The 25,561-nt window shown below is 37.4% G+C and overlaps 1 protein-coding gene across 5 annotated transcripts; it reads left to right on the forward strand.

Moving 5' to 3' along the window:
* The first annotated feature begins 110 nt into the window (after window positions 1-110).
* Window positions 111-25,524, forward strand: cobll1b (cordon-bleu WH2 repeat protein-like 1b). 5 transcript variants are annotated; one of them, XM_055031702.1, is made up of 14 exons: window positions 111-370; window positions 570-643; window positions 16,323-16,511; window positions 18,467-18,671; window positions 18,878-19,103; window positions 19,289-19,333; window positions 19,424-19,518; window positions 19,720-19,941; window positions 20,032-20,161; window positions 21,051-21,267; window positions 21,377-21,459; window positions 22,148-23,610; window positions 24,904-24,983; window positions 25,089-25,524. In XM_055031702.1, the coding sequence occupies exons 1-13, from the start codon at window positions 368-370 to the stop codon at window positions 24,943-24,945; spliced, it is 2,994 nt and encodes a 997-aa protein (XP_054887677.1). In that variant the 5' UTR covers window positions 111-367; the 3' UTR covers window positions 24,946-24,983; window positions 25,089-25,524. The 5 variants fall into 5 exon arrangements, with proteins under 5 accessions (XP_054887677.1, XP_054887676.1, XP_054887675.1 ...); XM_055031701.1 differs by having other exon boundaries at window positions 112-370; window positions 24,901-24,983; XM_055031700.1 differs by lacking the exon at window positions 111-370 and having other exon boundaries at window positions 531-643; window positions 24,901-24,983.
* Window positions 25,525-25,561: the final 37 nt, after the last annotated feature.

Raw genomic sequence — 25,561 nt, forward strand, 5'->3', positions numbered from 1 at the left:
AATCTAAAGTTTATATCGAGTTGTTTCTATTTCTATTTAAATTTAAGCTATAAAACTGAACACAAAGTAAGGGCCCTTTTGGAAAGTGTGACGAACCGAGAACCGCCCCGCTTTTTACAGCTCTGTGTCTGTGATGCAGCTCCAGATGAAAGTTGGCACCGTCCTGTTGGCTAAAGTGTCAGGAGAGAAATAACGCAAGATTCAGGCGCTTAAATGAGCGGAGCGGCATAACGTCCGCTTTTCAAAACGTCCTCATTAAAGGAGCGACATTATGTTTTCACCCAAAATCTGTTTTTAGGAGCGTTGACGTCTTCCCTCCTAAAGGACTAATGGAAGTTGTCATCTGCTGTGAGACCCATCTGAATTCATGGTAAGTCGCAATCAGAAACAGTTTGTTTCTTCTCTTTGCAGAAACAGTTAACAGGACTCGAGCTGGTGACCTCATGCGGGGGATTCGCCCACCTTTTGGTATTGGTGTCGCATGAAAACACCAGCGAAGAGTGCTTTTGGTATGACGGCTCTCGCTAAAGATGAACTGCGCTTTCTGTTTGTGTTTGACTTGTCCCAAGGATTTCGTAAGGCCGATGAGTTTAGTCATGGATGATCGTGGATCCCAGCCCCATGCGCGGAGCACTTCCTTGAGGTAAGTAGGCTACAGCAAAAACAGTCAGTGAGAGGGGGGTGGTGTAAAAAATAAATAAATAAATAAAATAAAAAATAAAACAGTTTATTTGTTACAAGAAATGTTATTCTTCTTAAGCTTAAAGCATCTTTATATATTTGGAGAATTTCATCCCCGTTTTTATGCAAAAATAACACGCGAAACTTTCACCTGTGCACGCAACCAGCTGTATTCCCAGCTGTTTGACGCAGGAGCACAATGACACCTTTGTCACCCAATTTACCGACTTTTTAACTTACATTCCTTAAAGTCAGTACATTTCAGCGGAGTCAGGGTTGCTTCAGACGTTTCAGCCTCTGAACCCTCCTCATTTCCTGCTTACAGTGTTGTTATTATTATTTTTTCTTCTTCTGAGAAATACCCCCCTGGACCACATGCAAAGGTCATGGGAACTATTTTGGAGGCTAAACTTGCAGTCTCTGTCACTGTGCTGTGCGTGATGATTGTTGTGGAAGTCACGCATCCACTGGGGTTACAGAGGATATTGTATTATAAACACGTTCCCCTCCCTCCTTGCAAGAAAAAAAAAAAGGTGCTGGTGAAGTGCTTGGTGTGACTTGATGGAATTTCCCATCAATTTTTGGTCCATATAGAGTCATAGGTGATGTCAGCTGCTTCTATTACTGTGGTTGGAATCATTAAAAAGTGGAAAGTGAGTTTCCAGAGCCTTTTCAGTCTCTTCACTGCTTTAGCAATTTGTTGCCAATTGGCTGAGATTTTGAGATGAAATTTAAGGTGACAGTCAAGACCAACTGCTCAAACTTTCCAACCATTACTTATTTTTGCTATTTTGCATTTGTGAAAAAAAGTGTGCATGAAAGAGTCTCCCTCTTATTTTGACTTGCAAAGAATTATACTTTTCTTATTTTATTTCAAGTTATAGCTATAAACCTCAGTGTGTTCCATTTGAATTTTATTCAGCACAAAAACATCAGCTTGTATATTCAGGCTCTTTGTGTGGATGGAGTGAGTGTCAACTCTCTGCTTGATCTCAGGTCGCATGCAGCTTCTAACAGGATTTCTGACAGGAATGGCTCTGTACAGTTCTATTGATCTTCCCATTAACTCTGCTAAGCATTGATTGTGTGCTTGCTGCAGAGGAGCACTCTCACAGCAAGATGTGGCCACGAACATGTTTTGCTTTGGGGATGGTGCCTTCAGAGTTAGTTGCAATGTTAATATTCTACCACATAATGTGCCCTTTCTGACCAAAACTGGGCAAGCATTTTCTTTGAAAAGTTTAAATAGTTGTGGCAAACTACAAATGAAACATTTTGTGTTTATTTTCAGAATGATTTTTTTCCTTGCAACTCTTCCATAAAGAGCAGTGCCAGGATGCACAAATATTCTCAGAGAGCTACTATCTTACTCTAAAATTTCTTCCAGAGTGACCAGAGTGATTTGGTCAGCCGCTGAAAGCCACTCTGAACAAGTAGCCGACAGAAATCTGTGATTGACCCTGTTACCAAGTGTGATGTTGTTTTCAAGGGACAGTGATTAGTTATTTTTCTACTTATTGTTTAATAGCAATTAACAAACAACCTAATGGAGCCAAATGCCACCAAAAAATGAAGAAAAAAAATCCCTCATATCCTATTTTGCAAATTACTTTGTCTTAAACACATAGAACATCATTGGTTTTATTTCTTGAGTCTTCTGGCATAAATAAATAAGTTCTTGTTTTGACTGTCGTAAGGTAATACATGAAAAAAAACAAACACAAAAAGCTACATTTGCTAAAAGTAATTGATTGATAGTTATTTAGGAATTATAGAACCTAGATTGGAATAACAAAAATATGTAATAGAGAAGAAACTACGCAAAAACAAAATACATTTTGAAACAGCATCAACATGCCTGCTAATTTAGGTGAAAGGACATGTCTTGGTAGGTCTGTAGTTATGTCATGCTTTATTCAGTTTGAGGTGATTAATTAAAGAGTGGTTCTTTATTTAAACATATGAAAATCTGTATCCTTTACATGCCTGGTCTGTTCCTTGGTTTCATGAAGCTTTGTTAATTGTTCATTAAAAAACTTCTGAGGCCTTCAAACAACATCCTGACAATACATTGACAATATAATTGTGTAAGATCTGAGGACAGTTAGTTGCAATGGACTTTACTTAGGGGTCTCAGTATAAAGGTTGCTGAATGGAAGCAAGTTTCTATTTGTATAATTTGTTTTCATCCACTTCAGTTATGTACTGGGTTGCAATGTTAGTTTGTCTCTCCAAATTACTCCCAAATCTCATTATAGTTTGTGACTTTGCTAAGAAAAAGTGTGAAAAAGTTCAGGGAGTGTACATGCTTCTGCATGGTACTGCATGTTCATATTTTATAAAGTAGTTTGTAACTCAATTTCTTGGTGGTTTAACCACTTTTCCATCCTCAGCTGGGGTGTGGTGGAGATAGTTAAAGACATATGTTCTCAATTTTTTTTCTTTTATTTGGGGAGACTAACCTGCTGCTTCTCTACTTTTCAAGCGCAGCCGTACGGGAACATTTTCAGTGACCCCCGAAGCTATGCTTCATTTGTTGTCCAAATACTGACGCTGCCAGAATCAGTTGGCTGGCTGATTTAATGCAAAAATGTTTGCTGGCACTAATGCAAGTATTATTTACCTAGAGGCAGTGCTAGCAGTATTGCGAAGTGGTGTTGAAGTGTTCTTGGGAACTATCTTTTTAATATCAAGAAAAATACTGTGCTTGCATGACATTTTTACAATAACATTCTCTTTTGCCAAAGAGACGCATATTGGTTCAGTCCTCTGACAGTGCACAGCTCTGAGCTGGCCCTGGTAATTGGACACACCTAAAAGCATGATCTCACATGGCTGGCTCTCCTTAAGGGCAGAATGTGGAACTGGTTAAGGTATTGTGAATCCCCACAGCTGTTTCCTGACATGCAGGCAGTCCCAGGGCACAGCTGCTCACATGAGTTAACAGATGAATAATATGGCAAGACTTGATGGTATGAAATGAGTTATTTAAAGAATTTGGGCAAGCACAGTTGAAACGACAGAGTTAAGACACAAAAATCACAAGATGCAGACGAGACTAAGGCGTATCACATTTTCCTTTTTTCTTTTTACATTGTAGTTATCCCCAGAGACAACAAGGCCGTCTTGATTTAGAATCATGCATAATTTGATAGTGAGCATAGTGCCTTCAGATTGCCCACTCACAACCAGTGGGCTCAGAAACCAAGATAAAGAGTGTCATTGAAAAATATCCACCCACTAGATGAAAAAAGGGGGGAAAAAAAATCAGCTGTACACTTCCAGCAGAGTTTAACGAGTGAGTGTTTGAATGCTGGAAAGTTTTATCTCATCGATGCTTTCTCAGAAGCCAACTCTCAGCAAATGTTGAATAATAGCTGGCCTTTTTTGCTACTCTGGGCTCATTAACAACACATTAATCATTAACACCAAAAATTGACCTCTTTTGACAGTAAAGGTTTTTATTCAGCATGGTTCTTATAATAAAGCATTTTTTTTATTTGCTTATCTCTACTGCTTGGTGTTTCTGTTGGCTGCAGCAACAGATTTGTTGCACAGATTCAGGTTTGTGGACCAGTTAAGTAGACTGGAAGACATGGCCCCACGTTCTTTCTGTTGTGCACTTTTCCAGGCCATAACAGTTGGATGCTTCCTACTCTCAGCCCGACTAACACTCACAATGACCTCATATGAATGAGTCCTTTGTGTGCTCACAATGACAAATTTTGCATATCTCCAATAATATTCAAACTTTTCATGCAGCAACTTGCCTCAATTTGCTTGACCTTCATTATCAATGTTTGTCCAGTTTAGATGAGATATTAGCAGTGAGAGGCTTGCCTGTCCTGACACACATTCCTGTTTCTTTTAGTCCATTTCTATATTTTGTCATATTACAATGTCAAAATTAAGATTTATTTTGTTTGGATTTCACATGCTACTTTGTCAGAAATTGCAAAGTGGAATCAAAAGTGATGTTTTTATTTGTATTTACTATGTAAAATCTGAAGGGTTGTGTGGATTTATATTCAGCCCACTGAATCCGATTTTGGTGCAAGTAAAATCTTTTCGCTGTAAGTTTTTGTGGTTTGTATTTACCAGCTTTCCAACAATGCAGAGATATTTTATTCTTATTTTTGCAAAATGGCTCAAGCTCCATTGCATACAGAGCATCGGTTAACAACAATTTCTATGTCTCAATTTTATTTATGTCTGGACTTTGACTGGACTATTCTAACACATGAATAAGCTTTGTTCTAAATGCACGGTATCCCACTCCAGTCCTTACTAGCCAGTGCCCTGCATTTTTGAATGCAAAATGTATCCAAGCTGAATTAATAGATGAATAACTTACTCCCAGTGTACCAATGAAATATTCTTCTGATTCTGATGTGATACAAAGGAGGTAACTATAAGGCAGGCCATCAACTCTTAAGACCTGGGGATCTAAAACTAGAACTGCAAGATATTTGAAAATCCTGCATTAGCGATAAAATTGGTAAATATTGCAATAGTAATATTAGTTGCAATATTGGTCTGTTTTCTTTGCTTCTTATTGTTCTCATATCTGAAATTTTGGACAACATCATTTGTGCCTGATGTGAGTGTCTGCTGCTGTGAAACTTTCCAACTGGCTAATTTTTACTCTATCAGGAAAAATGTATGTTCATTACGTATTAAATATTTGCCAACAATTATTGTTGACCAATTGGACCAATTGGTCAACAATAATTGGTTTAATTTTCCAAGTGGAAAATTGAACCATCCCATAGAAGGTTTCCTAAAAATATATTTTCGATATTTTATATTTTTATTTGTAAAAAAAATATATATATATATTTTTCTATATATCTTTATATATATATATATATATATATGAATTAATAGATGAATTATATATATATATATATATATATATATATATATATATATATATATATATATATATATATATATACCTAAACACCAGAGCAATAGAGGCCCAGATCTACCACACCAGACAAGACCCAAGGTGTAGGTTGTGCAAGGAGGCCCCTTAGACAGTCCAGCACATCACAGCAGGGTGCAAGATACTGGCAGGGAAAGCGTACATGGAACGACAAAACCAAGTGGCAGGCATAGTGTACAGAAACATCTGTGCAGGATATGGACTGGAAACCCCGAGATCAAAGTGGGAAACACCCCCAAAGGTGGTGGAGAACGCCAGAGCTAAGATCCTGTGGGACTTCCAGATCCAGACAGACAAAATGGTAATGGCAAACCAACCAGGATAAGAACCACCCGCGGTGGGTGAGAAGGGAATTTTTTTTTATATATATATATATATATCCCTCCTTCTCAATTATTTGCTCCTTTGTGTTGATTTGCTAGATAAAATCCAAATAAAATAATTTACAATTTGTTGGAATGTAAAAAAGTTCAAGGGGTTTGAATATGTTTGCATGACACTGCACTTTTGCAGGGCACAGAAAAAAAATCTTGAAATTTTTTCTGGTTGCCAAAATAAATTTGTGGCTACTGGAGAAATCCCCATCACAACCGTCTTTTTGAGTCTATATGCATAAGAGGGGAGGTATAATGTGGAAAATGTGTGTATTCTGTTTTGTGGTTCTCTAGATGGCACTGTCACTGTGCATGTGTTTGGGAAGTGGTCTCCATGTGGCCACTTTTGTGGCTTGCAGTTTTCATATTATCACACTGCTGAAGCACAGATAGAGTGAGCCTTATCATTTCCCAACAAGACCGTAGCAACCGGTGAATCACACCACGACACTAACAGGCAACTGGGGACTGGTTTCAGTGAGGAGTCTGGCTCTGACAGCAAACATTAGTAAGTAAAAGGAGGAGAGCTACTTTGTATTCAAGATCCACACAATCTGTGTGTCCAGCTGTATTTTCCAGTGCGCCTTGCCTCTGAGGTAATGCTTTCTGGCTATAAACATGTCACTCTCTTTATTATGATTTTAGAAGACATTAAGTGGACATATAAGGAAATTGGTCTTGTGCCTTACTTTAGATTGTATGCTTGTAATGATGTGAAGTTTGTATCATTTCAGCACTTAGTTTTCTCTTCACATTTAGTTTTTTAAAAATAAATGTGTCTGTTCTCGTTTAAAACCACTGTGCCTGTCCACTTTAGAAAGCTCAGTTTGTGTGATGAGCAAAACATGGAGCCTATGCTTTTGTGCCATTGATAGATGCTCTTTTGTAGACAATGCTGCATTGTTTCAGACGAAGGGACCTGGATTTAAAGGTTGTGATTATGGCTGCAGAAGATGGCTGTCTTCATCTCAACTAAATTGTTTATCTAAATGTTTGTCGCACTTTGAAATACACAAATGTGGTTAAATCATCAGAGACCAGAGGTGAATTACTCTACCTTATCATTCAAGTGTATTGTGTAACTTGAAAGGGCCTCCTGATCACCCAACCAACTGCTTCTAAGTGCATTCTCTTGAGATGTGTGTGAAAATATGCACCAAAGGGCAAAAACATGCATTGTGTCCACTGTGAATTCTCCTCCTCCCCCTTTGTACATTCATTGCTTTGATATGGTGCAATGTTTGGAGGGAAAATATTTGAGCTGCGTGAAGATAAGGACAGTGTAATGTACCATAGCAGATCCCAGTCCAGTGTCTCAAAGGAGATTTGGAAACTAAAATGAATGATTTTAAATCTAAGTAAAAAATCTCTTTCCCTCTCTGTTGACTTTTAGCTCTTTTGATCTTTCAGTGCTATACTGAAGCGTGCAGGGCTGATGTTAAATGAAGCTGGGCCAGATTATGACAAGTGGACATAATGACAGCTAAAATGAGTACTCCACATAATGATGTAAGGGGACACCCTGAGACGTTGAGTTTTTCCAGGCTTATGCGAGAAACTGCTGCGGAGAAGAAAAAAAATGTTGTGCCTAAAGTATAAACAATACACTTAGGAGGTGGGAAGTTCTCATAAGGTCCCTGAGCTTTTTTTTTTTCTAACAAATCTCCTCCCTGCTCATGAACTGAAGGCCTTTCCAGACCCTCTATGAAATGCTTGTGTTTACTGTGAATGACCTCTTACCAGATTAACAGCTGTGGCTCTGGCACAGTGTTTTGTCTTTCCTCTGGAACCTCTAGTCTTCATCACTTCAGACTCGCAGTTTGTTTTATGCAGTGAAGCACAAGGTGCAGACATAACTTTACTTACATTCAGCTCAAGTATGACGAGTTGTGTGAAGGTTTGAATGTAGCTGTTTGACAAAAATAAGGCAGAGAAGGCGTTTTAATATGTTAGGTAAGTGGGGGTGGGATGGTTTAGGAGGTGGCTGCCAAATACCTGCAAAGCGTGAGTATGTCAAGACTTTTGTGGGAGGAAATATTTGCTTAGTTCTTTTATCAAATTGGCTGGAGGTCTAGTGTGGGCCTCCCAACTCCCAAAGCCTTCCAGGAGGGTGTTGGCTCTCTTCAGAGATCTATGAGGAGTCTGATTTTGGTTGCTGATTAGCTGATCATGCAAAAATAGTGTTTCCTTGAGCTCCTTTCCTTGTAAATGAAATAATGTAATGGTATTTGACTGATCGCTCAACAGCAAGGGAAGCTCAACATTTATCAAATACACTTAGTTTTGTGAGAAAACCTATCAAAGAAAACATGTATGGAAGGCTAGAGCTCTATAAATTTTTTGAAAAGGTGGAATTTCAGAGAAAATGTGTGAGAATTTATGTCAATTCAGCATCATATAATGTTGAAAAAACTGAGTAGTTGTACCCATCATTTGAGTCAGACTATAGATTTTGATAAGGTTTTAGCTTTTCTACTTTCTGGTTTATGTGAAAATGCAACTGTCTTCACAATGAAAAGTAAATATGGTGTTGTGAAAGCAGTTGTCCCCTTGCAGTTTAGTTTGACTGCTACATGTGTCGGTTATTTTCACAGAACTTGGTATTTTAGTTATTTGGTTCTTCAGGATTTTCCAGTTCTCCTGAGGTGAAAGGTTTGCAGCGAACATCATGACAATCTGTTGCCACATTTTAAAGAAAATGCAAAAACAAGCGTCTATTTTTAGAAAGTCACCAACTTTGTGATTTTGCTCAATTCCTCATGGACAGCTTCCTTTGTACCCACTTATTTGTCTTCCTGCAGCATCTTATTACTTTGGATTTGACTGAATTTGTTTTCTGGACAGAAACTTTAAGAAGTTCTATCATGATGCATAGTCACAGTGAAACTGCAAGCAGTTTAATTTGCGCTACAGAGGTTTGCCATTATTTTAGAAAACAGCTACGTAGCACTTGTATTCTTGTGAATTATAAGATTATTTCTGTGACATGGATTTTCACTCTTATAAACAAAAAAAAAAAATACTTAATTTATAGCTTTATAGCTCCAGCTTGCTCACATCTCCGCTCACCACCTAGCCCCTTATCTTTTGACAGAATTTAGTGGTGATGTTTGCAGAATGGGTTGCACATTCTTCAGTGAAAGCGTAAAACTACTGATAAAGAACTGCCCTTATTTCACAATGGTGAAACTTATTTATTGCTTTCGTACCAGATAGTGTGAAGATTCCAGCACAAACTAGCTATTATTACAGTAAATTAGGGATTCAGCTCATTTAGAGTGTGACTCTTAAGTGTACATCAACAGAAACATTTATGCTTAAACATTGATTACAGTAAAAGGCTTACAGGAAGAAAGTTAAGGGTTGTAAAAAAAGATTTCTGATTTTGATGGTAAAGGAAACAAAGTACGTTTTATAATTTAATATTGATAGTAAAATTGTAGTGATTCTCACAGAATAAGTCTTTCAAACTTGTTGCTGCAAACCATGCAGGAACATTCAGTGTTTTTATTGGTCAGCTGTATCTGGGACAAGAGTACCAATTGTAAATATTTTGAGCAAGATAAAAACTTGAAAATCTGCTAATTAGTAGTTTTCTGGTGGACTATTTTGGGTAAAAGTGTGATAAGTACACTGAATGAATTTGGATAAGACGTTTGGAAGTTGAATAAAGCTTTGCAAAAAAGATCTGTTGCATCTTTTTATTAGTCTTACCCTACCACATCCCATGACACTTCCTGGCTACAGGGAAGTGTTTGTCTCAAATACCAAGTTGAATAATAAGAAAACTAAGTTTGTTTTAGGTGAAGTGATGTGCAAAAATATTAGCACGATAGCTTTCAAAAGAATGATTAACTTAAGCATATGGTCAGCCAGGTTTGATGTAAACTGATTTTCAGTGGCATACATTCTGAAGTTTTAAATACATGTACTGTATCCCTAACATCTTCCTGTGACCAAATCTGGTAGTGCAAGATGCAAGGCTGAAACCAATGAAGTCTTCTCAGCAGTAGTACCAGGACACTGGAGCGAAATGTCCTTCAGTGATTTAAATACCTCAATGCAGAGGGAAGACTTCATTTAATATGGAAAGATCAAGATTTTTGAGGCATTTGCATCCAAGACGTGAATCCTGCACTGACCAATTTAGAGAGAGTGACATCCAGTGGTTTAGATGAGTAAGAAAGTTTGAACAAAATCACAGTTCTATTCTAAACAATGACATACTGATAAAATGGAATATTTTGAGTTCATATCTAGAATTTTTCTTTTACAGAAGTCATTGTTTCTTTTATTTAAGAGGAAACATTTGTGTAACTTTTATCTATTGATACTTCTAGGCAAGTTCAGTTTGACTTTAAAAGTATCAGAAAAAAAAAAAAACACTAAATTAAGTAAACTGGGCTTTTTTTCGGTTGGACTCTTGAACTTTTGTATGCAAACCACAATTTAGATAATCTTTTTAATAATAGGCTTTTGACTTTTTGAAAACTTTACTTTCTTTATGACTGCATGTAAAGAAATGCCCTTTACTTCCCAAGGCATAAAAAAATAAATAACCTTATCGGGGTGAAGATAATATTTCCTATTCAATTTTCACAACAATTAGGATGCTCGTTAGATCTTACTGTCAAACAATTGAATAGTGTAGGGTCACAAGCAAACAGTCGGAGATATCAAGGGCCATTTCCTTTTAACTTTTGCCACTAGAAATCTGATTTGCACCTTTACAACTCCTTGTAGAATTTTGTGCTACTCCCACCGATCACGATATTAGGTGTTGTTATATTGCATGTTAAGTCATTCAACAAATCAGCAATCGCATGGCAAGACATTAATGCATTTAGGCAGAGATGTGGTGAAGTCAACTCAGCTTGTTAAGTTCAAGCTGAGTATCAAAGTGGCACATAAAACAATCTGCTCATTTACTTGGGAGGATTTCTTGGGTTTACAAAGAATGGCATGAAAGAGAAAAACTATCCAGTTAGTGACATCAAACATCAAACCTTGAAGCACATGGGGTTCACTTGCAGAAGTTGCACTTCATAACAAAAAGATGTGGTTGCAATTTAAATAGGCTCACCAAAATTGAACAATATTATATTGTAAGCATATTGCTGGTGTGTCTCGCTTTTAGCATTAAAAGTCAGAAAGTTTTAGAAACAACAAGAAAGCACATATTCATCCTGTTGTTAGGTCGTTAAGGCTTTGGATGTGGTACTGTAAGAATGCAGCCACAGTCTGCCTTCGTATTGTTGTGGACCATTTCTGTCTCTTTATGACCAAACTTTATCCAACTTCTGATGGCTACAACAAGCAGGAACATATTGTGTGACATGGTGTACCTCAAAATTAAACATAATAAACTCATCGTACTCCAAGGCAGAGTAAACTTACTTTACTGTAAAAGATGTCCAACCAACAGAGATGAGATGGGTCTTTGTTACACAAAGATTTGCATCATGGGTATGCAGTCTACAAATCTGCAGGAACCAATGTGGGCCAAAACCTTTGTTGAAAAATTTCAGACACCTAGTTGAATATATGCCATAAAGACACTTCTTATAGCAAAAGGGGGTACAGCATTTCCACAAACACAGTGTACCTAATAAAGTGGCCAGTTGTAGGTTATGTTTTCAGTTATTTATCTGCATTTAGTAAGTGAGGGAGACAACTTTTAATGATCCTCCGTCGTGTTCAGACATAGTCAATCATCACAGTTGGGAAATGCATGTTCTTTGTTCGCCTTGACTCACCATCATTATGGTTTTGCACAACCGACGGTCCTTTAACGTGGTTTGGGAGTGAGTCAGTTCTTCAGAAGTAAGGTGTGGTTTTAAACTGTTGGCATTGTTTTTTTTTGTTTTGTTTTTTTCCATAAGGAAAATAAAACACAAGATTACAACCTGATTTAAATTAATGAGACCCCGTGAGAAAACAAAATCACTATCGGGAGTCCCTACTTAACTTTCTTTTAGTTTGTAGACTCTGAAATTGCTTTACTGCAATTTTCTTTTCAGAAAAAGAAAAAAGTAAACAAATTTGATCATTCAGCAGATCCAAAGTCCTATGAGCCCATGCTTCTCTTTGTGCCTGCTCTCTTGGACCCTCAGGTTCATGTCTACAAAGGGGAGGTAAAGCTGCTTACCTCTCTTCTCTGGACCAAAGAAAGAGAGAACACTGCCAATTCAGCTTTTTTTGAATTGCAGCTAGAGGGCTGGTGGAATTTTTGTCAGAGGGAGACAGATTTCTGATGTCACAGATTAGGGCGTGGTATTAAGGTGGGCCTTTTAAGGCTGTACTGGCAGAGATCAGTCTGTTTGACTTCTCATGGGAGAACATAGCTGAAAGGGGAATTATGTGAGTGGGAACCAGCGTGCACAGAAAGGTAAGAGCGGTAAATGAAATGCAGGCAGCTTCACTGGAAAAGCAGGTCTGTCACCTGCTCTCAAACTTTTTGTTCCTCCTCAGTGTTTTGTTTGTTTGGTTATGTGCTGTGGAAGTATGAGGCAAATGATTTCTGGCCAAGTTTTCTTTCATTCAGGGAAGTTTCAATGCATGTGTTGTGACTTGAAAGCCAGGGTGTGTTGGGCCTGCTGCACTGTGGCATGTTTAAGCCTGTATATTTGATTGTATAGCTATGCTACAGCTGCTAGAGTTGTTTTGGTCAGTGGAGCGTTGAGTTGTGGATTTAACTTCTTAAAATAATTGGGGTGTTGCATGACAGTGTGGTCGAACAGAAAATACTTCTATTAAAAAAAGCAAAAAAAAAACAAAAACTCGTTTATATCTTGTACATGAACCCAAGGGGTCATCACACTACCCAGCAGCTGTTGACATACCACAGAAGGCACTTTTGGTAATCCTTCATATTCTTTTCTGCAACTCTAAATGCTGAATATTTCTTTTTCTTGTTGACATAATTCCAGTTGGAATGAAGGGTCTGACTTTTATTCTGTTGGACTGTTTTGGTGATTTGCTGTTTCATTGTTTGTTTTTCCATCTTTTCTCTTCTGATGCCTTCTTGTCGTTTTCTTTTTCCCACCTAATCAAAGAAGTATTTGAGGTATTTTTACAAAAGTAGACACATCTGGACATAATTTTTTTCTTTTTTTTATAAGAAAAACTGACTGACCTTTTTTATTTTAACAGATTTGTTTTTATCTTCTTTTTTTCCTCCTAATATCTGCACACATATGTCACAGGCTTCTTTTTTTATACATTCAAATCTCAGATCATGTTGTAGCTGCATTTCACATAATTCAGTTTCCTGAAGCAGAAAGTTTTATTTATAAAATATCAGCATACTGTCCCTCTGGACAAAGTCCTATCACCATAGCTCTTTGCAAGTAATACTAATAAATTAAGGGTGCATTCTAAGTTATGATGTTTAAAAATGTGAGTGTCATGACCTTTGTGGCTGAACTTGACATTGTAGCTAACATTCAGTGCCGTAGTTGGTACAAGAATATATGGAGAGAAAAAAAAAAAAAACTTCAACCATTGTAAAGTAGAAGAAAACTGCAAAGATCGTTCATGTAATTATAAAGAATGTGTGAGGAGTAATGCTAAGATAATTATAAATAATTCTTATTAACTGATGATGTGGTTGTAATTTTTATTATTGCCCTCAAGGAGACAACCGCAATAAAAACGATGCATGGTTCTGCTGGAGTTCCCAACTTGGAACCCTCACTTCCTTTTAAGTCTCTCCAGACGTCCCTATAAAAAAAACTAAGTTATTGATTGTTCTTATCTCATTTTGTGTCTGCATATTTCAAAGTGTGTTATTTTAAATGACATCAGTGTTAAGGAGGATTAAACTGAATGAGTTTTATGCAAAGCTGAACGATTTCCTCTTGTGGGAAAAATATTTTCATAACAGTGTCTTATGACTAAGAGTTAGAGAGGACATGGTGACGATCGGGTTGTTGATTACTGCTGATGTAGGATTGTGTCTGTCAGCTTTGGTCTGTGACTTTCAATGGGCTTCCTTGTGATTATTGGAGCTCCCAGACTCTACCTGTAAATGAAGCATCAGCACAGTCAAGCCGCAACATGTCTCCTCCCATTCAGCAACACATCAGCACAGGCCTGGATGGAAAACATACGCCGCCCTCCCATGTTTATCACCTGCCCAAGGTGTCTCAATTTTATAAAAAACACTTCCGTGTTGACAGAGCTGTATAAACAGTGATGAGCCGGAGGTGCGACAACTGTATGTTATTCCATACTAATTTGTTAAGTGCTTCCATATGAGGCATTTACAGGCAAAATATATTATAGCCCACAGGTTTTAAAAAATGTTTGAATTGTTAAGCAACAAACAAATGCATCACTAACTTTAAAATATATTCATGAAAATGGCACACCGTCTAAAGTAAACTGTTTGCCCCACTTACTGCATCAAGATATACATTTATGCAGACTGTATAGGTTTGGGTTTTACTTGAAGATTAATGTGATCACTGCAGTAATTGTCAGCATTGTTCAGCTGAAATATATCTCAGAGTTGCATCGATCACTGACCTCATTCTTTTCAGATTCCTCCTTGAGGCCTAATTCTCTTGAATCCAAATATTGTGAGCTCATTTGTTGGGCCTGCGCCAGAACTTCTTACACATTCATTCTTTCTCGCTCATGTTTCCAGCATCTGTACAGTATCAAAACTAAGCCCAGTTTATATGCCAATACTGTTCATGTACATCACCAAATTGTTTACATTGGATGGCGGTTATAACTCACCCTGATGAATCAATATGTCTATGACAAATATTATTATGCATTTTGTTATAAACCAAATGCACCATGTCAGGAAACCTATTTTGTAGGTTAATAGTCACCTTATTTGTTTGCACTTCATTTCCACTTTGGGTTTTAACTTGAGGTCCTTAACATATGAATATATAGGAAACCTAGAAAATCCATTTATGGTACAAATATTTCTATTTCAATGAAATTCCAATGTTCAGGCGTGGGTAGGTGGTGCTATGTTGATCACATTTTACTTAATATAAAAATTCAGGCAACAGTTTGAAAAACAGCCATGGAAAAGCAAGTTTTAGGTTTCAATTAAACCTCAATAAATAAATGTCCCATTTGAAATTGTAGTGGAATGTATCACATGAATCATGTGATACTGGATACTATTTTCCAGTAACACAAAATACTCTGGAGTAAAGCTGAGTATACTATCGATTGATGCTCGCCAGTCACAATGGCAACGCTTGCTACTCCACCACCTGTCTGACCACTGTGAGAAGAGGTGGGGAGGAAGCGCTGTGCTTTTATACCCGAAGTGACAAAGTTGTAACAGGTTGTTCTGCTTTAACAAATAGAAAAAATCAAGTCTAAAAGCCATTTGACCCAAGATTCCAGTGCTGAGATGGTTTTAGGCTAAAAGAATTGCACAGACATGTCAAAATTTGCACAGAAACATAAAGATAGAGCCCTAAATAACCTATTTGGACAGTTAATCAGCAAATAAAAAAAATTGCTTTGGGGTGAGCTTCACGGCTGTCAGCCCCCACAGCAATACTAATATTTCACCAGTAGACATGATCAAGTGGTGCTTTTGACCTTACATTGCTTGGCGTCTTCTATTTGAATGAGTAGTGTCCCTGTGTGAGATGTTAAAAGCCGCTCCTCTAGAATGCTGAGTATGCAAAAAAAAAAAGAAAAAAAGAAACCTCTTTCTATCTGTGCATAGGCCGACTAAAACAAATGACACATGGATGTTTTCTGTGTTTCTTTGGCCTGGGTTTACTGACCGGTTTAGTTTTTTTTTTTTTTTTTTTTTGTAACATGTTTTTCATGTCGGAGTGATCCGTAAACATGCATAACTACTGCTGTCTGCACTTTTATTGATTTTGTTTGCAGGAATGCAGAGCTTTGACAAGCATTTGATAACCTAAGTACATTCACAAAACACATTAACCTCTCTACATGAATATTCCACAGTGAGTCACATTTAGGGTTTAATCTTCCTTTTTTTAAAATATCAGTATCTCTCACATGTCTTTCCATTCTCAGGCTGTTCTTCTGGCTCAGTGAGCAAATCTGTCCTCTTAGTTGTCTTGTGACTTTTGTACAAAGTGGACTCTTAAATGTTACAGCCTCAGTTCTTTGTAAAGCTTCTAGAAGAAAAAGTTGCTATTGTTGTCTGGGAGGACACATTTTAGTGTTCATTTTTATAGTTTCTTTTTTTTTAATGCAGTCACAATCAAAAACACTTTAATTTGTTTGCATAAAGAAATGCAGTGCTTTGAAACTAATACAGATGCAAATCGAAGACTGGTCATCTTCTTATCTGACTGTAGGGTGTCGACCAAAACAAAAGCCCCGTCCCCACCAGGACTGAAGACAGCGGATTGTTCAGGTTTCTCCCAGTGGCACCCAGGAAGCCCTCGTTTAACCATGGACCAGAAGGAGAACCTGATGGATAAAGAGCTTTCTCTTACTGTGGTTTTGCCTGGTGGAGTAGAAAAGAACACCCAAGTTGAAGGAAGGTAAGATGCATGTAGATTAGCTTGTGTAACTTCTGTAAAAACAGTTGGAGTAAATTTCTTTCTCACACTGAACATCCAACATTTAAGCCCGACATCATGAGACCGATGACGGATTAAGTCATCACATGACGTCCTGCTTTTATCAGACCGAGTCAGATGGGTGGAGTTGCTGTATGCTGTGGTCCCAGTTAACATGGATTCTTGGCCAGTATTAATTGCATTCTTTTTTTTTTTTTTTTTTTTTTTTTTTTTTTTTTTTCATTTTGCTCATCACAAGCATTGACAAGCTTACTCCCTTACTGTATTTTTACCGGTAGCTGTGTTGTCAAGACCCAATAAAAAGGTTAAAGCCGAGCTGTACCAACTAATCAGATCAACATGTCTGCATACCTCCATGCCAGAGTTTCAGAGCAAGGTCTGTGTGCATTTCTCTATCTCACAGCTCATCAAGAGAGTTTACTCAAGATATCACCATCTGTCATTTGCACAAGGACGTCCATACAAACAGTCAGAGAGGGATCCTATCACCTTGGACTCTTGAGAATGAATTAAGATTGTTCATATTTGATTAGACTGAATGTATCTTATTGTCATAACTTCAGGATTGTTCAGATTGCTCAAACGGCAGCTGAAATTTGTTGCAGCTAAAAACGTTTGAGTGATTTCTTTATAGACTTTTTGTTGTTTGTTCGCTAAACTCCAGTATCTCTTGCACCAGAAAAAAAAAGTAATAACATTTTGTTTACCATGTGTAGCTATCTGCAAACCAGATCATCAAGTCACATTAGATTCAATTTCACAATAGTTTTCTTTTCGTTTTCAAGCACAGACTTGAAATGAGTTTTTGGTTACTGTAGGCTTTCTGCTCTTTTTGCAATTAATGGTTTTACATTGGATTTTGTGAAACCAAAATGGAAACAAATATTCTGTAACTATTTTATTGTTTGACATCTAGTATAGGAGACTGAATATCATCCTATTCTATAATAAATTATTTTGTAGAAGATAATATATTATTTTAATCTTTCCACAAATGTATTACATTTTATGCATTACAAAGCATTTACATTTTAAAAAAATATTATCAGTGTGCAATATTCAGTGATTGTTGGGTGTGTGTTTGTGCTTGTCTCATTCTAAGGTGACATTTTAAAGCTCATTGCCATTTTAAATCTTTGAAATTTAAGAGAACTTCATTTTAACAAAAACAAACGGCTTTTAAAGAAAATTTCCCTTGCCTAGTTCAGATTTTACTTGCTTATATGTAGTGACATACAACATAATTATAGCCTAAATTCTTAAAACTATTTCCTTTTACAATTATGTAGACGCTAACTTAGCATCAATAACTGATTGGTCTGACATGAGATTAGCTCTTAAGAAATGAAAAGCCATGTTTTGAAAGCACACAATCTAAATTATACTAAGGTTTATAATTTGTTTCCAAAGTAGTCGGACTTAATGCGTACAGTTTCAACCTTAAATAAACTCGTCTTCCTCCGGCCGACATGTTTATAGTGGAGCAATTTACTGAAAGGCTAGGTTAAGATTAGCATGTTTACTTTCTGTTTTGATGGGACTCATTTGTTTTGGTGGAACTCATTTGGAGCTTAACAGATTTCATTACAGCTCCAATGTGGTCAAACCATACTGTGCTTCCGAAAGTCCTTTGCTTTGAGTTTTGTAAAATTCAAGCTGTCATAATCAGTACCAATGTGAAGAGTTAAGACACTGAAACAAAGATTTGTTGACAAAGTAAATGACATGTAATGCAGTTTTACAAGCCAAGATTTTCTGTTTTTTCTTTTTTTAAGAACATGCCAAAGGGGTCACCTGAAGTTCAATTATGAAAAACCCAGAGTTGAGGACTCTCAAGACCACTAAGAGTCCTCAGTTCTATTCATGATCTAATTATGTAATCTTATTTTTAATTTCCTTTTATTCCTGTCTCTCAGCAAACCCCTGATGGATCTGTTGGTCACACTGTGTGCAAAGTATCACCTAAATCCATCAAGCCACACTTTAGAACTGGTCACTGCTAACAGGAACAACATCAAACTCAAGCCCAATGCCCTTATAGGAACCTTGAATGCAGAAAAGATCATATTGAAGCCGAAGGGAGAGGATAAAAATAAGAAGGCTGGTCCACAGATGCCAGAGGTAAGTTATCAAGACTAATAAATTCAAGAATCCTCTTTGGAAATTCAGAGACCGATCTTCATTTTTGTAAAGCTTTCGCCTGCTGATACCAATTCAAATTTTATATATAATAAAAACATTAAAAACCGAAAAAAAAGTAAACCTTGGCATAAATCACCCAATTGTCCTCAGTTATCCAATTAGTGACTCATTTTTTTTTTCTCCAGGCTACTGTTCGGATGGTGATAAACTACAAAAAGACGCAAAAGACGGTGTTGAGAGTAAATCCTCGAGTTCCCCTCTATGAACTGTTGCCAGCGATATGTGAGAAATGTGAATTTGACGCAGAGACCACAGTTCTGCTGAGAGACGTCACATCATCAGCACCCTTAGATTTGTCTGGGTCTCTTAATGATTACTCAATTAGGGAAGTTTACGCAAAAGACACACAAGGTAAGTTTACTTTTAGTCAAATCATGATGCTAATTTTACATTTTAGAATTTGCTACTCATCATATTTACTCCATGCTGCACCTGACTGGCCTACTGTTTCTTTTTCTAAGAATAATTGAAAGTGTTTTTTTTTTCTTTTTTTTTTTATTTATGCAGTAAATTTTTAATTTGTTGTCTATATGCAGGACAAGTTATTTCTCCTGTGTGCCTAAGCTCACCTGTCCCTGCAGGTATTTAGTAATTGCAAACTGTATTATGACTTTAAAAGATTAATCATATTATAGTTTGAACACAAATTGTGATTTATTTCTCTGTCTTAGGACTGGTAACTCCAGGCAAAGATAAGATTCAGAAAGAAAAAGAAAACAAAGGCCTCTTCAGCAAATTTAGGAAAAGCAAAAAGAAATCAGACCAGGTGACTGTTGTGAAGCAAACCTTTTATCTATGTGCACTAAAGTGTCTTTTCAGTAATGACTCAAACTTTTAACTCTCTGGAAGCTTATTTGAGGTAAAAGGGATGTTTTTTTTTTTTGCTTTAGTTTGCCAATGGTCAATGTTCACTGTGTTTGGAAACAGGCCTCTTATCACATTCTGATTGGATGTTTACTCTTTAAAGCCAACGACTGTCAGTGCCCCAGCTTCTCCTGTGCTTGTCAGCAAGCCTCGACCACTCAGCATGGCCTTACCCTGCTCAAATTCAACTCCTATCGACGCCTCAACGTTCTCTGACGTGCCAAAAAAGAGACGTGCGCCCCAACCACCGATGCTCACATCTCAGAGCTTCGCCACTCGCCAGAGAATCAACTCTGAACCCACCACCCAATTCGATGGGATTCAGGTGAGTGGATTGTAAACATGAGCCCTAAGATCTGATGCTAGCAGACTTATGAACACTTGGATACAATAGTTAAATTTGATTTTCATACAGAGAACTCCTGTAAGTCGAGGGTCCTCAGCAGAATCTTCACTGAGGAGGACCAAACGCAAGGCTCCTGCACCTCCAACATCTACAAGTCCGAATGTTGAAAAAACTTTGTCAGAAGAGGAACATGCACAAGGTTTGACTCTTATTTGACCATTTTGGTTTTAAGGAATGTTTTTTTTCTTTTCCATTTTGTAATAGTACATTTATAAAATAACTTTTAAATACCTTTGATTTGAATTTCTGTTGGAACATTTAAAATGAACATCTGGCTTTTGACTTCTTTGACTCTTGCTCCTCCTAGTGGTTGTTACTTTGTGGTGCAGATGTTGGGAAAACAAACTGTTCCTGGGACTGTACTGTGAGATTTAGGTTAATTAATAATCCAACTGGGCTAAATTTTATTTTTGTAGACTTCCCCCACACCTCCATTTTGCAAATGGAGAAACTTGTCTTTTTTTCCTGGTTTTATGCTATCAAAGTTCTTATATTTTTCCCATTCAGATAATATAAAGTCACCTGGTTCTAAACATACTTTCCTGTGATTGTGTGTGCCCCATTGTCCAGTTAGAGGAAACGCCACCCGTCCTGCAGGCACAGAAATCAAAAGCGGAATATATTTTAAAAATATTTTGTACTGGGGGTATTTTATAAAGTGCAGGGTTTTTTTTTTCTTCTCATATTTGTGTACATAAGTGTTTTTATTCTTGATTTGGAGAAGAAATAAATTTGACAAAATTTGCTGTGAGTAATGACATCCTCATGTGCTTATTTATGTTTTTATATATATTTTTTAAAGTGTAACTTTAATGCATGTCCTGTGGAAGGAAAAATATTGTTTGATCTCTGTTTTTCAGTCATATTATTTTTGTCTGCTTTACTTGTTTTGTTTAAGTTTAAACTTTACCAGTTTTCCTTTTTTAGTTTTCAGTTAGTTAAAATAACATACCCATGACTGGAAGAGAATTTCAAATAACAATGACTTTTTCTAATTTTTTTTTTTTTTTTTTTTTTTTTTTTAACAGCAACTGCAGTTTCTTCCACGCTGCAGGAGATCAGAGAACAGGAAGAAGCTGCTGGATCTGTAAGCTCTTCCGCTGCCCCCAAAACCCAGGGAGAGGATAGCATCCTCAACGTGTCCCCTGAATCCTTACACCACTCACCTTCTCCAGATGCTGAGAGTGGGAGTACAGTGGAGGCGGGTGGGGAAGATCAGTGTCTTGATCTATCCTCAGATGGCAAGTACGAACTCTAGTGACACTACATAAGGCTGTGCTATGTTTTAATCATTATGATTTACAACACTTTTTTTATTGTTTTAACCTTTTTTTTTCTTTCTTTTTTTTCCCAGACGAGTGGACAGCACTGCAAATGATTCTGCAGCTCAGGGTGTTAAAAGTACTGACACAAACTCATTTGACCCCACTACCACTGGTAAGCACTTTCTCCAATGGCATTGATCTTTTTTTTTTTATTTATTTTTGATTTCCATCTTTAACTGATGGAAAAAAGTTAAAGATGTTGAGTATATATATATATATATATATATATATATATATATATATATATATATATATATATATATATATATATATATATATTTTTTTTATTAGCATAGTATCAAAATATAAGAATCCAACTTTTAAGGACAGTTATTTAGAGTAGGTAAAATTGTTTGTATATAAAACAAATTTACTGTGGCGAAGTTCTGGGTACTCATAATGATTCGTTTTTCAACAAATGTGCTTGAGGCATTGTTACTTTTACTTTTTGACTAACTCAATAGTTTTTTTTTTTTTTTTTTACTGACACTTTCAGTGGTAGATTGTCTATAACTATAGCTAAAAAGGCCCATTTCTTTCAGCCATTGACAGCTAACACACTCAGAAGCTCATATGCTGCCCAGATGAAGCAGTATAGCAAACTTAATGAGAAGTTTTTCTTTCAAACATTTCTTAACATAAGATTTTTTTGTCCATGAATACCTTCTTAAAGGCCATGTTTCTTTCAGTGTGAAATTATGCTTTAGCGGTGAAAGATGTGAAGTTCAGTCTCGTCCTTTTTTAATAAAAAATACATTCATTTTACATAACAGATGTTCTATTTTTTTCTTCTCTTGCAGATAATGTTGTGGTTCAAGTTGAAGATGTTCACCCACAGCCCATCTGCAAAGAGCTGAAAGCTGATAGCAATGAGAGTGGCCTACTTCCTTCTGTAAAAAAGGATGTAGAAGTTCAGGCGTCCAGTGACGCAAATCCAGAAACCCCTCGAGTGCTGCCCGATGGGTCGGTGAGTTCAGTAATAATCAGCACGCAGTGTCCCACTGGAGAAGATGCTCTGGTGCAAACGGATTCCCTGGGAGTCTCTGGGCCTCCACAGCAACATGTGGACAAAGTCTCTTTATCAACTTCTCCAGTCACCTTAGTGCCAGCAGAGAAAAAAGATATGTCCACTTCAACAGAAGAGCTGGAACCCTTTGAACCCTCCGCAGGCGCATCGCTCCACACTTCACCAACCTCTCCGGGCAAAGAAAAAAAGTCGAGCGTGCCAGCCCCAAAGAAAGCATCGTTTATGCATGCAGCAGACTCTGAGCTAAAGCCGAAGCCTTCGAATGAGCTGACCAGAGATTACATCCCTAAAGTTGGGATGACGACCTACACGATCGTGCCTCAAAAATCTCTTGAGAAACACAAATACTTTGAAGTTGCACTGACACTGGAAGCGCCTCAAGAATCTCCAGGAGAAGAACTTGATTCTGTTTCTCCTGGTTTGAAAGAGGACCAGGGACAGACTGTAGTTTTAAGAGAGAAAACTGAACAAAATTCTAACTTACCCAGGGATGACTCGCTGTCTAGCACAATTAATACCACTACTACTTTTAGTACTACTACACTGCAACACACTGTAAATGGAAGCATACCTGAACCTCCTCCTCCCTCACCACCCATGACTGTCCAGATGACAGACAAGATCGCCTCTGCTAATGAAGCTTCCCAAGCAGGTTTTCCAACAGAGGTCAAAGACATGAAAATTCCACCCGCAACTAGACCTAAGCCTGCTTCTTTCCGCTTGGCACAGCACAAAAAAACACCTGGATTTTATGTAACTTCAGCTGCTGAGAAAAGTCCTAGTGCCACTCCTGCCTCTGGCTTCAAGGAAACTCAAGGGAGTCCAGATAGAGCAGGCCTCCCCTCTCCACCTCCCCCTCCTCCACCACCGCTTCTTGCTCCTCCTTTACCTCCTGTACAGTGTCAAGAGGAGACGGCAGAGACCGCTGGAGTACAGTTTAGTTTGAAGCAGGATGACAAGAATGTGGCCTCTATGCGAGTGACAAGGCAAAACAGCCTGCCGTCAAAAGAACTGGGTTCTAGGTTAAGCTTGGAAAAATTTAGGAGCTTTGCAGCTCCTAGACCTTTTGCTCCTAAGACGCCATCCCGCTTCGCCCAGGCTGTGTCCTCTGCTGTGAAAAGAAGCCAGTCTCTGTCCCACGGCCCAAAATCACCTCCCTCCAAGGTGTCTCCTCCTGTTTCTCCAATTACAAGTCCCTCATCAGTCATCCAGTCAAAGGGTTTATCTGAACTCAAGGTTGGTCCTGAAGCAGAGGGTTGAAATGTAGTACCTTTCAAAAGTATTCACACCTTTACTGTTGCACCACAAATTTCAAGGCTTTTTAATTTTTTGAATTTTTCGATAATAAACAAACACAATATTATGTTGATTTAACTGTGAAGTAAAAGGAAAAAATAGACTTGGCATGTATGTATATATATATATATATTATAAAAATCTGAAAAGTGCATTGAACATTTATATTTATCCCCCTTTTATTCCAAAACTACTTGTCTTCATTAGTCATATAAATAGAGGAGTTGCCAAGAGTAGCTCAAGAATCTGGTGTGAACAAGCTGTTTGTTGATGTGCACTCCATAAAATTGATCTGAGTAGAAAAGTGACAAAGAAAATCTGTATTTGAAAGAAATCCATAAGACATTTAAAGGGTAGCCAGCAAAACATGTGGAAAAAGATGCTTTAGTAAAATTAAACTAAAATGTGACTTTTTTTTTAGTCTGTTATAGAAGCAAAATGCTTTGTGGTATAAAGCTAAGACTTCACATCCTCTTGAACACTCAGACTCCATAATGAAACATGGTGGTGGCCAGAATTAAGAATCAAGTTCTTCATCCAATCAGACTCAATTTAAGCTGCTCTGCAATGAAGACGTGGTGAAAAATGTCAATCTCTAGATGTACAAAGCTGGTAAAGACATTTAGCTGTGACTGCAGTAAAAAGTAGTCCTCCAAAATATTGGCTCTTTGGGGCTGAGTACAGATGCATTTTAATTATGGTTCAAATGTGACATTCAGGAGGGTCTGAATACTTTTACAAGTTGCTATAGAGCTTACTATAGGTCATGTTTCATTATGGAGTCTGGTGTCAAACTCCAGTCCTCAAGGGCCACTGTTGTGCAGTTTTTAGATGTGCCACAGGTACAAAATACCGAAATGAAATGGCTTAATTACCTCATTCTTGTGTAGATAAGATCTACAGAGCCTTGCTAGTGACCTAATTATTCTATTCAGTTGTGGTGCAGCAGAGATGCATCTAAAAGTTGCAAGACGCCGGCCCTGCAGGACTGGAGTTTGATACCTGTGCTGTAGGTGTTCATTGAATGGTTCTCTGCACTCATGATAAACTACTGATTCTGGTTTTCTGTTTAATAAATTGTGATCATTCTGTCCATTTGTTTTTCCATTTAAAATTTACTGGAGCATTTTTTTTCTCATATTTTCTGATTTCTACATATGTTGTTTTATTTGACCCACTGACTTTAAGCAGCCTTCCGTTTAACATGAACTCCCTCTTCTCTCCATCCAGCAGGATGAGGAGGATACTCAGATGGCAAAAGTGACCAGAATGTAGCTGTAATTCTGCAGCAATTGTTTTTTTCTTTTTTCACCGTAAGTAAAATCCAGAGCCAGACAATATTTTAGTGTCCATTTCCACAACAAATGCTCAATACTCTTCTTTTAGGAGGAGCTAATCTTGTTTTCATTTTTCTCTAGAAGTCTTCATCCTGTACTTTGAGCGAAGAAGTGGTTTTCTTTTGAAACCTGTTTCCATGGTCGTCGCCAGCCTTCATAAACCTTTGGATTTTAATGATGATTGTTGTTATATCATTCTTTTTATTTTAGACGATTTTTGGCTTCTTTTATGTGAGAACTTTTATGCATTTTATGCAAAGAGTTGTGAGCAATGATGGAAAATAATACTATAAATTATCAGTGATTCCCAGAGCAATAATATTATTGAATTTATTAAGGAAATGTCTGATCTAAATAATACGAGATGTGCAAGACAGATCGGCTCTGACTTTCAGTAAATTCTTCCATATTTAAGTTTTAGTTTCCATTACAGTGGATTCAGAAGAGCACTGCCGTGTACATTTGTACTTGTTCTTGTTTGGTGAGTGTTGCTATGATTAAAGCTTCTACCAAACCATTTGTCTGTATTGTTTCCCTGCACAAGTTACTGAAAT

The sequence above is a fragment of the Poeciliopsis prolifica genome, unplaced genomic scaffold, assembly GCF_027474105.1.
Source record: "Poeciliopsis prolifica strain line A6 unplaced genomic scaffold, Auburn_PproV2 SCAFFOLD007, whole genome shotgun sequence".
NCBI classification, from domain to species: Eukaryota; Metazoa; Chordata; class Actinopteri; order Cyprinodontiformes; family Poeciliidae; genus Poeciliopsis; species Poeciliopsis prolifica.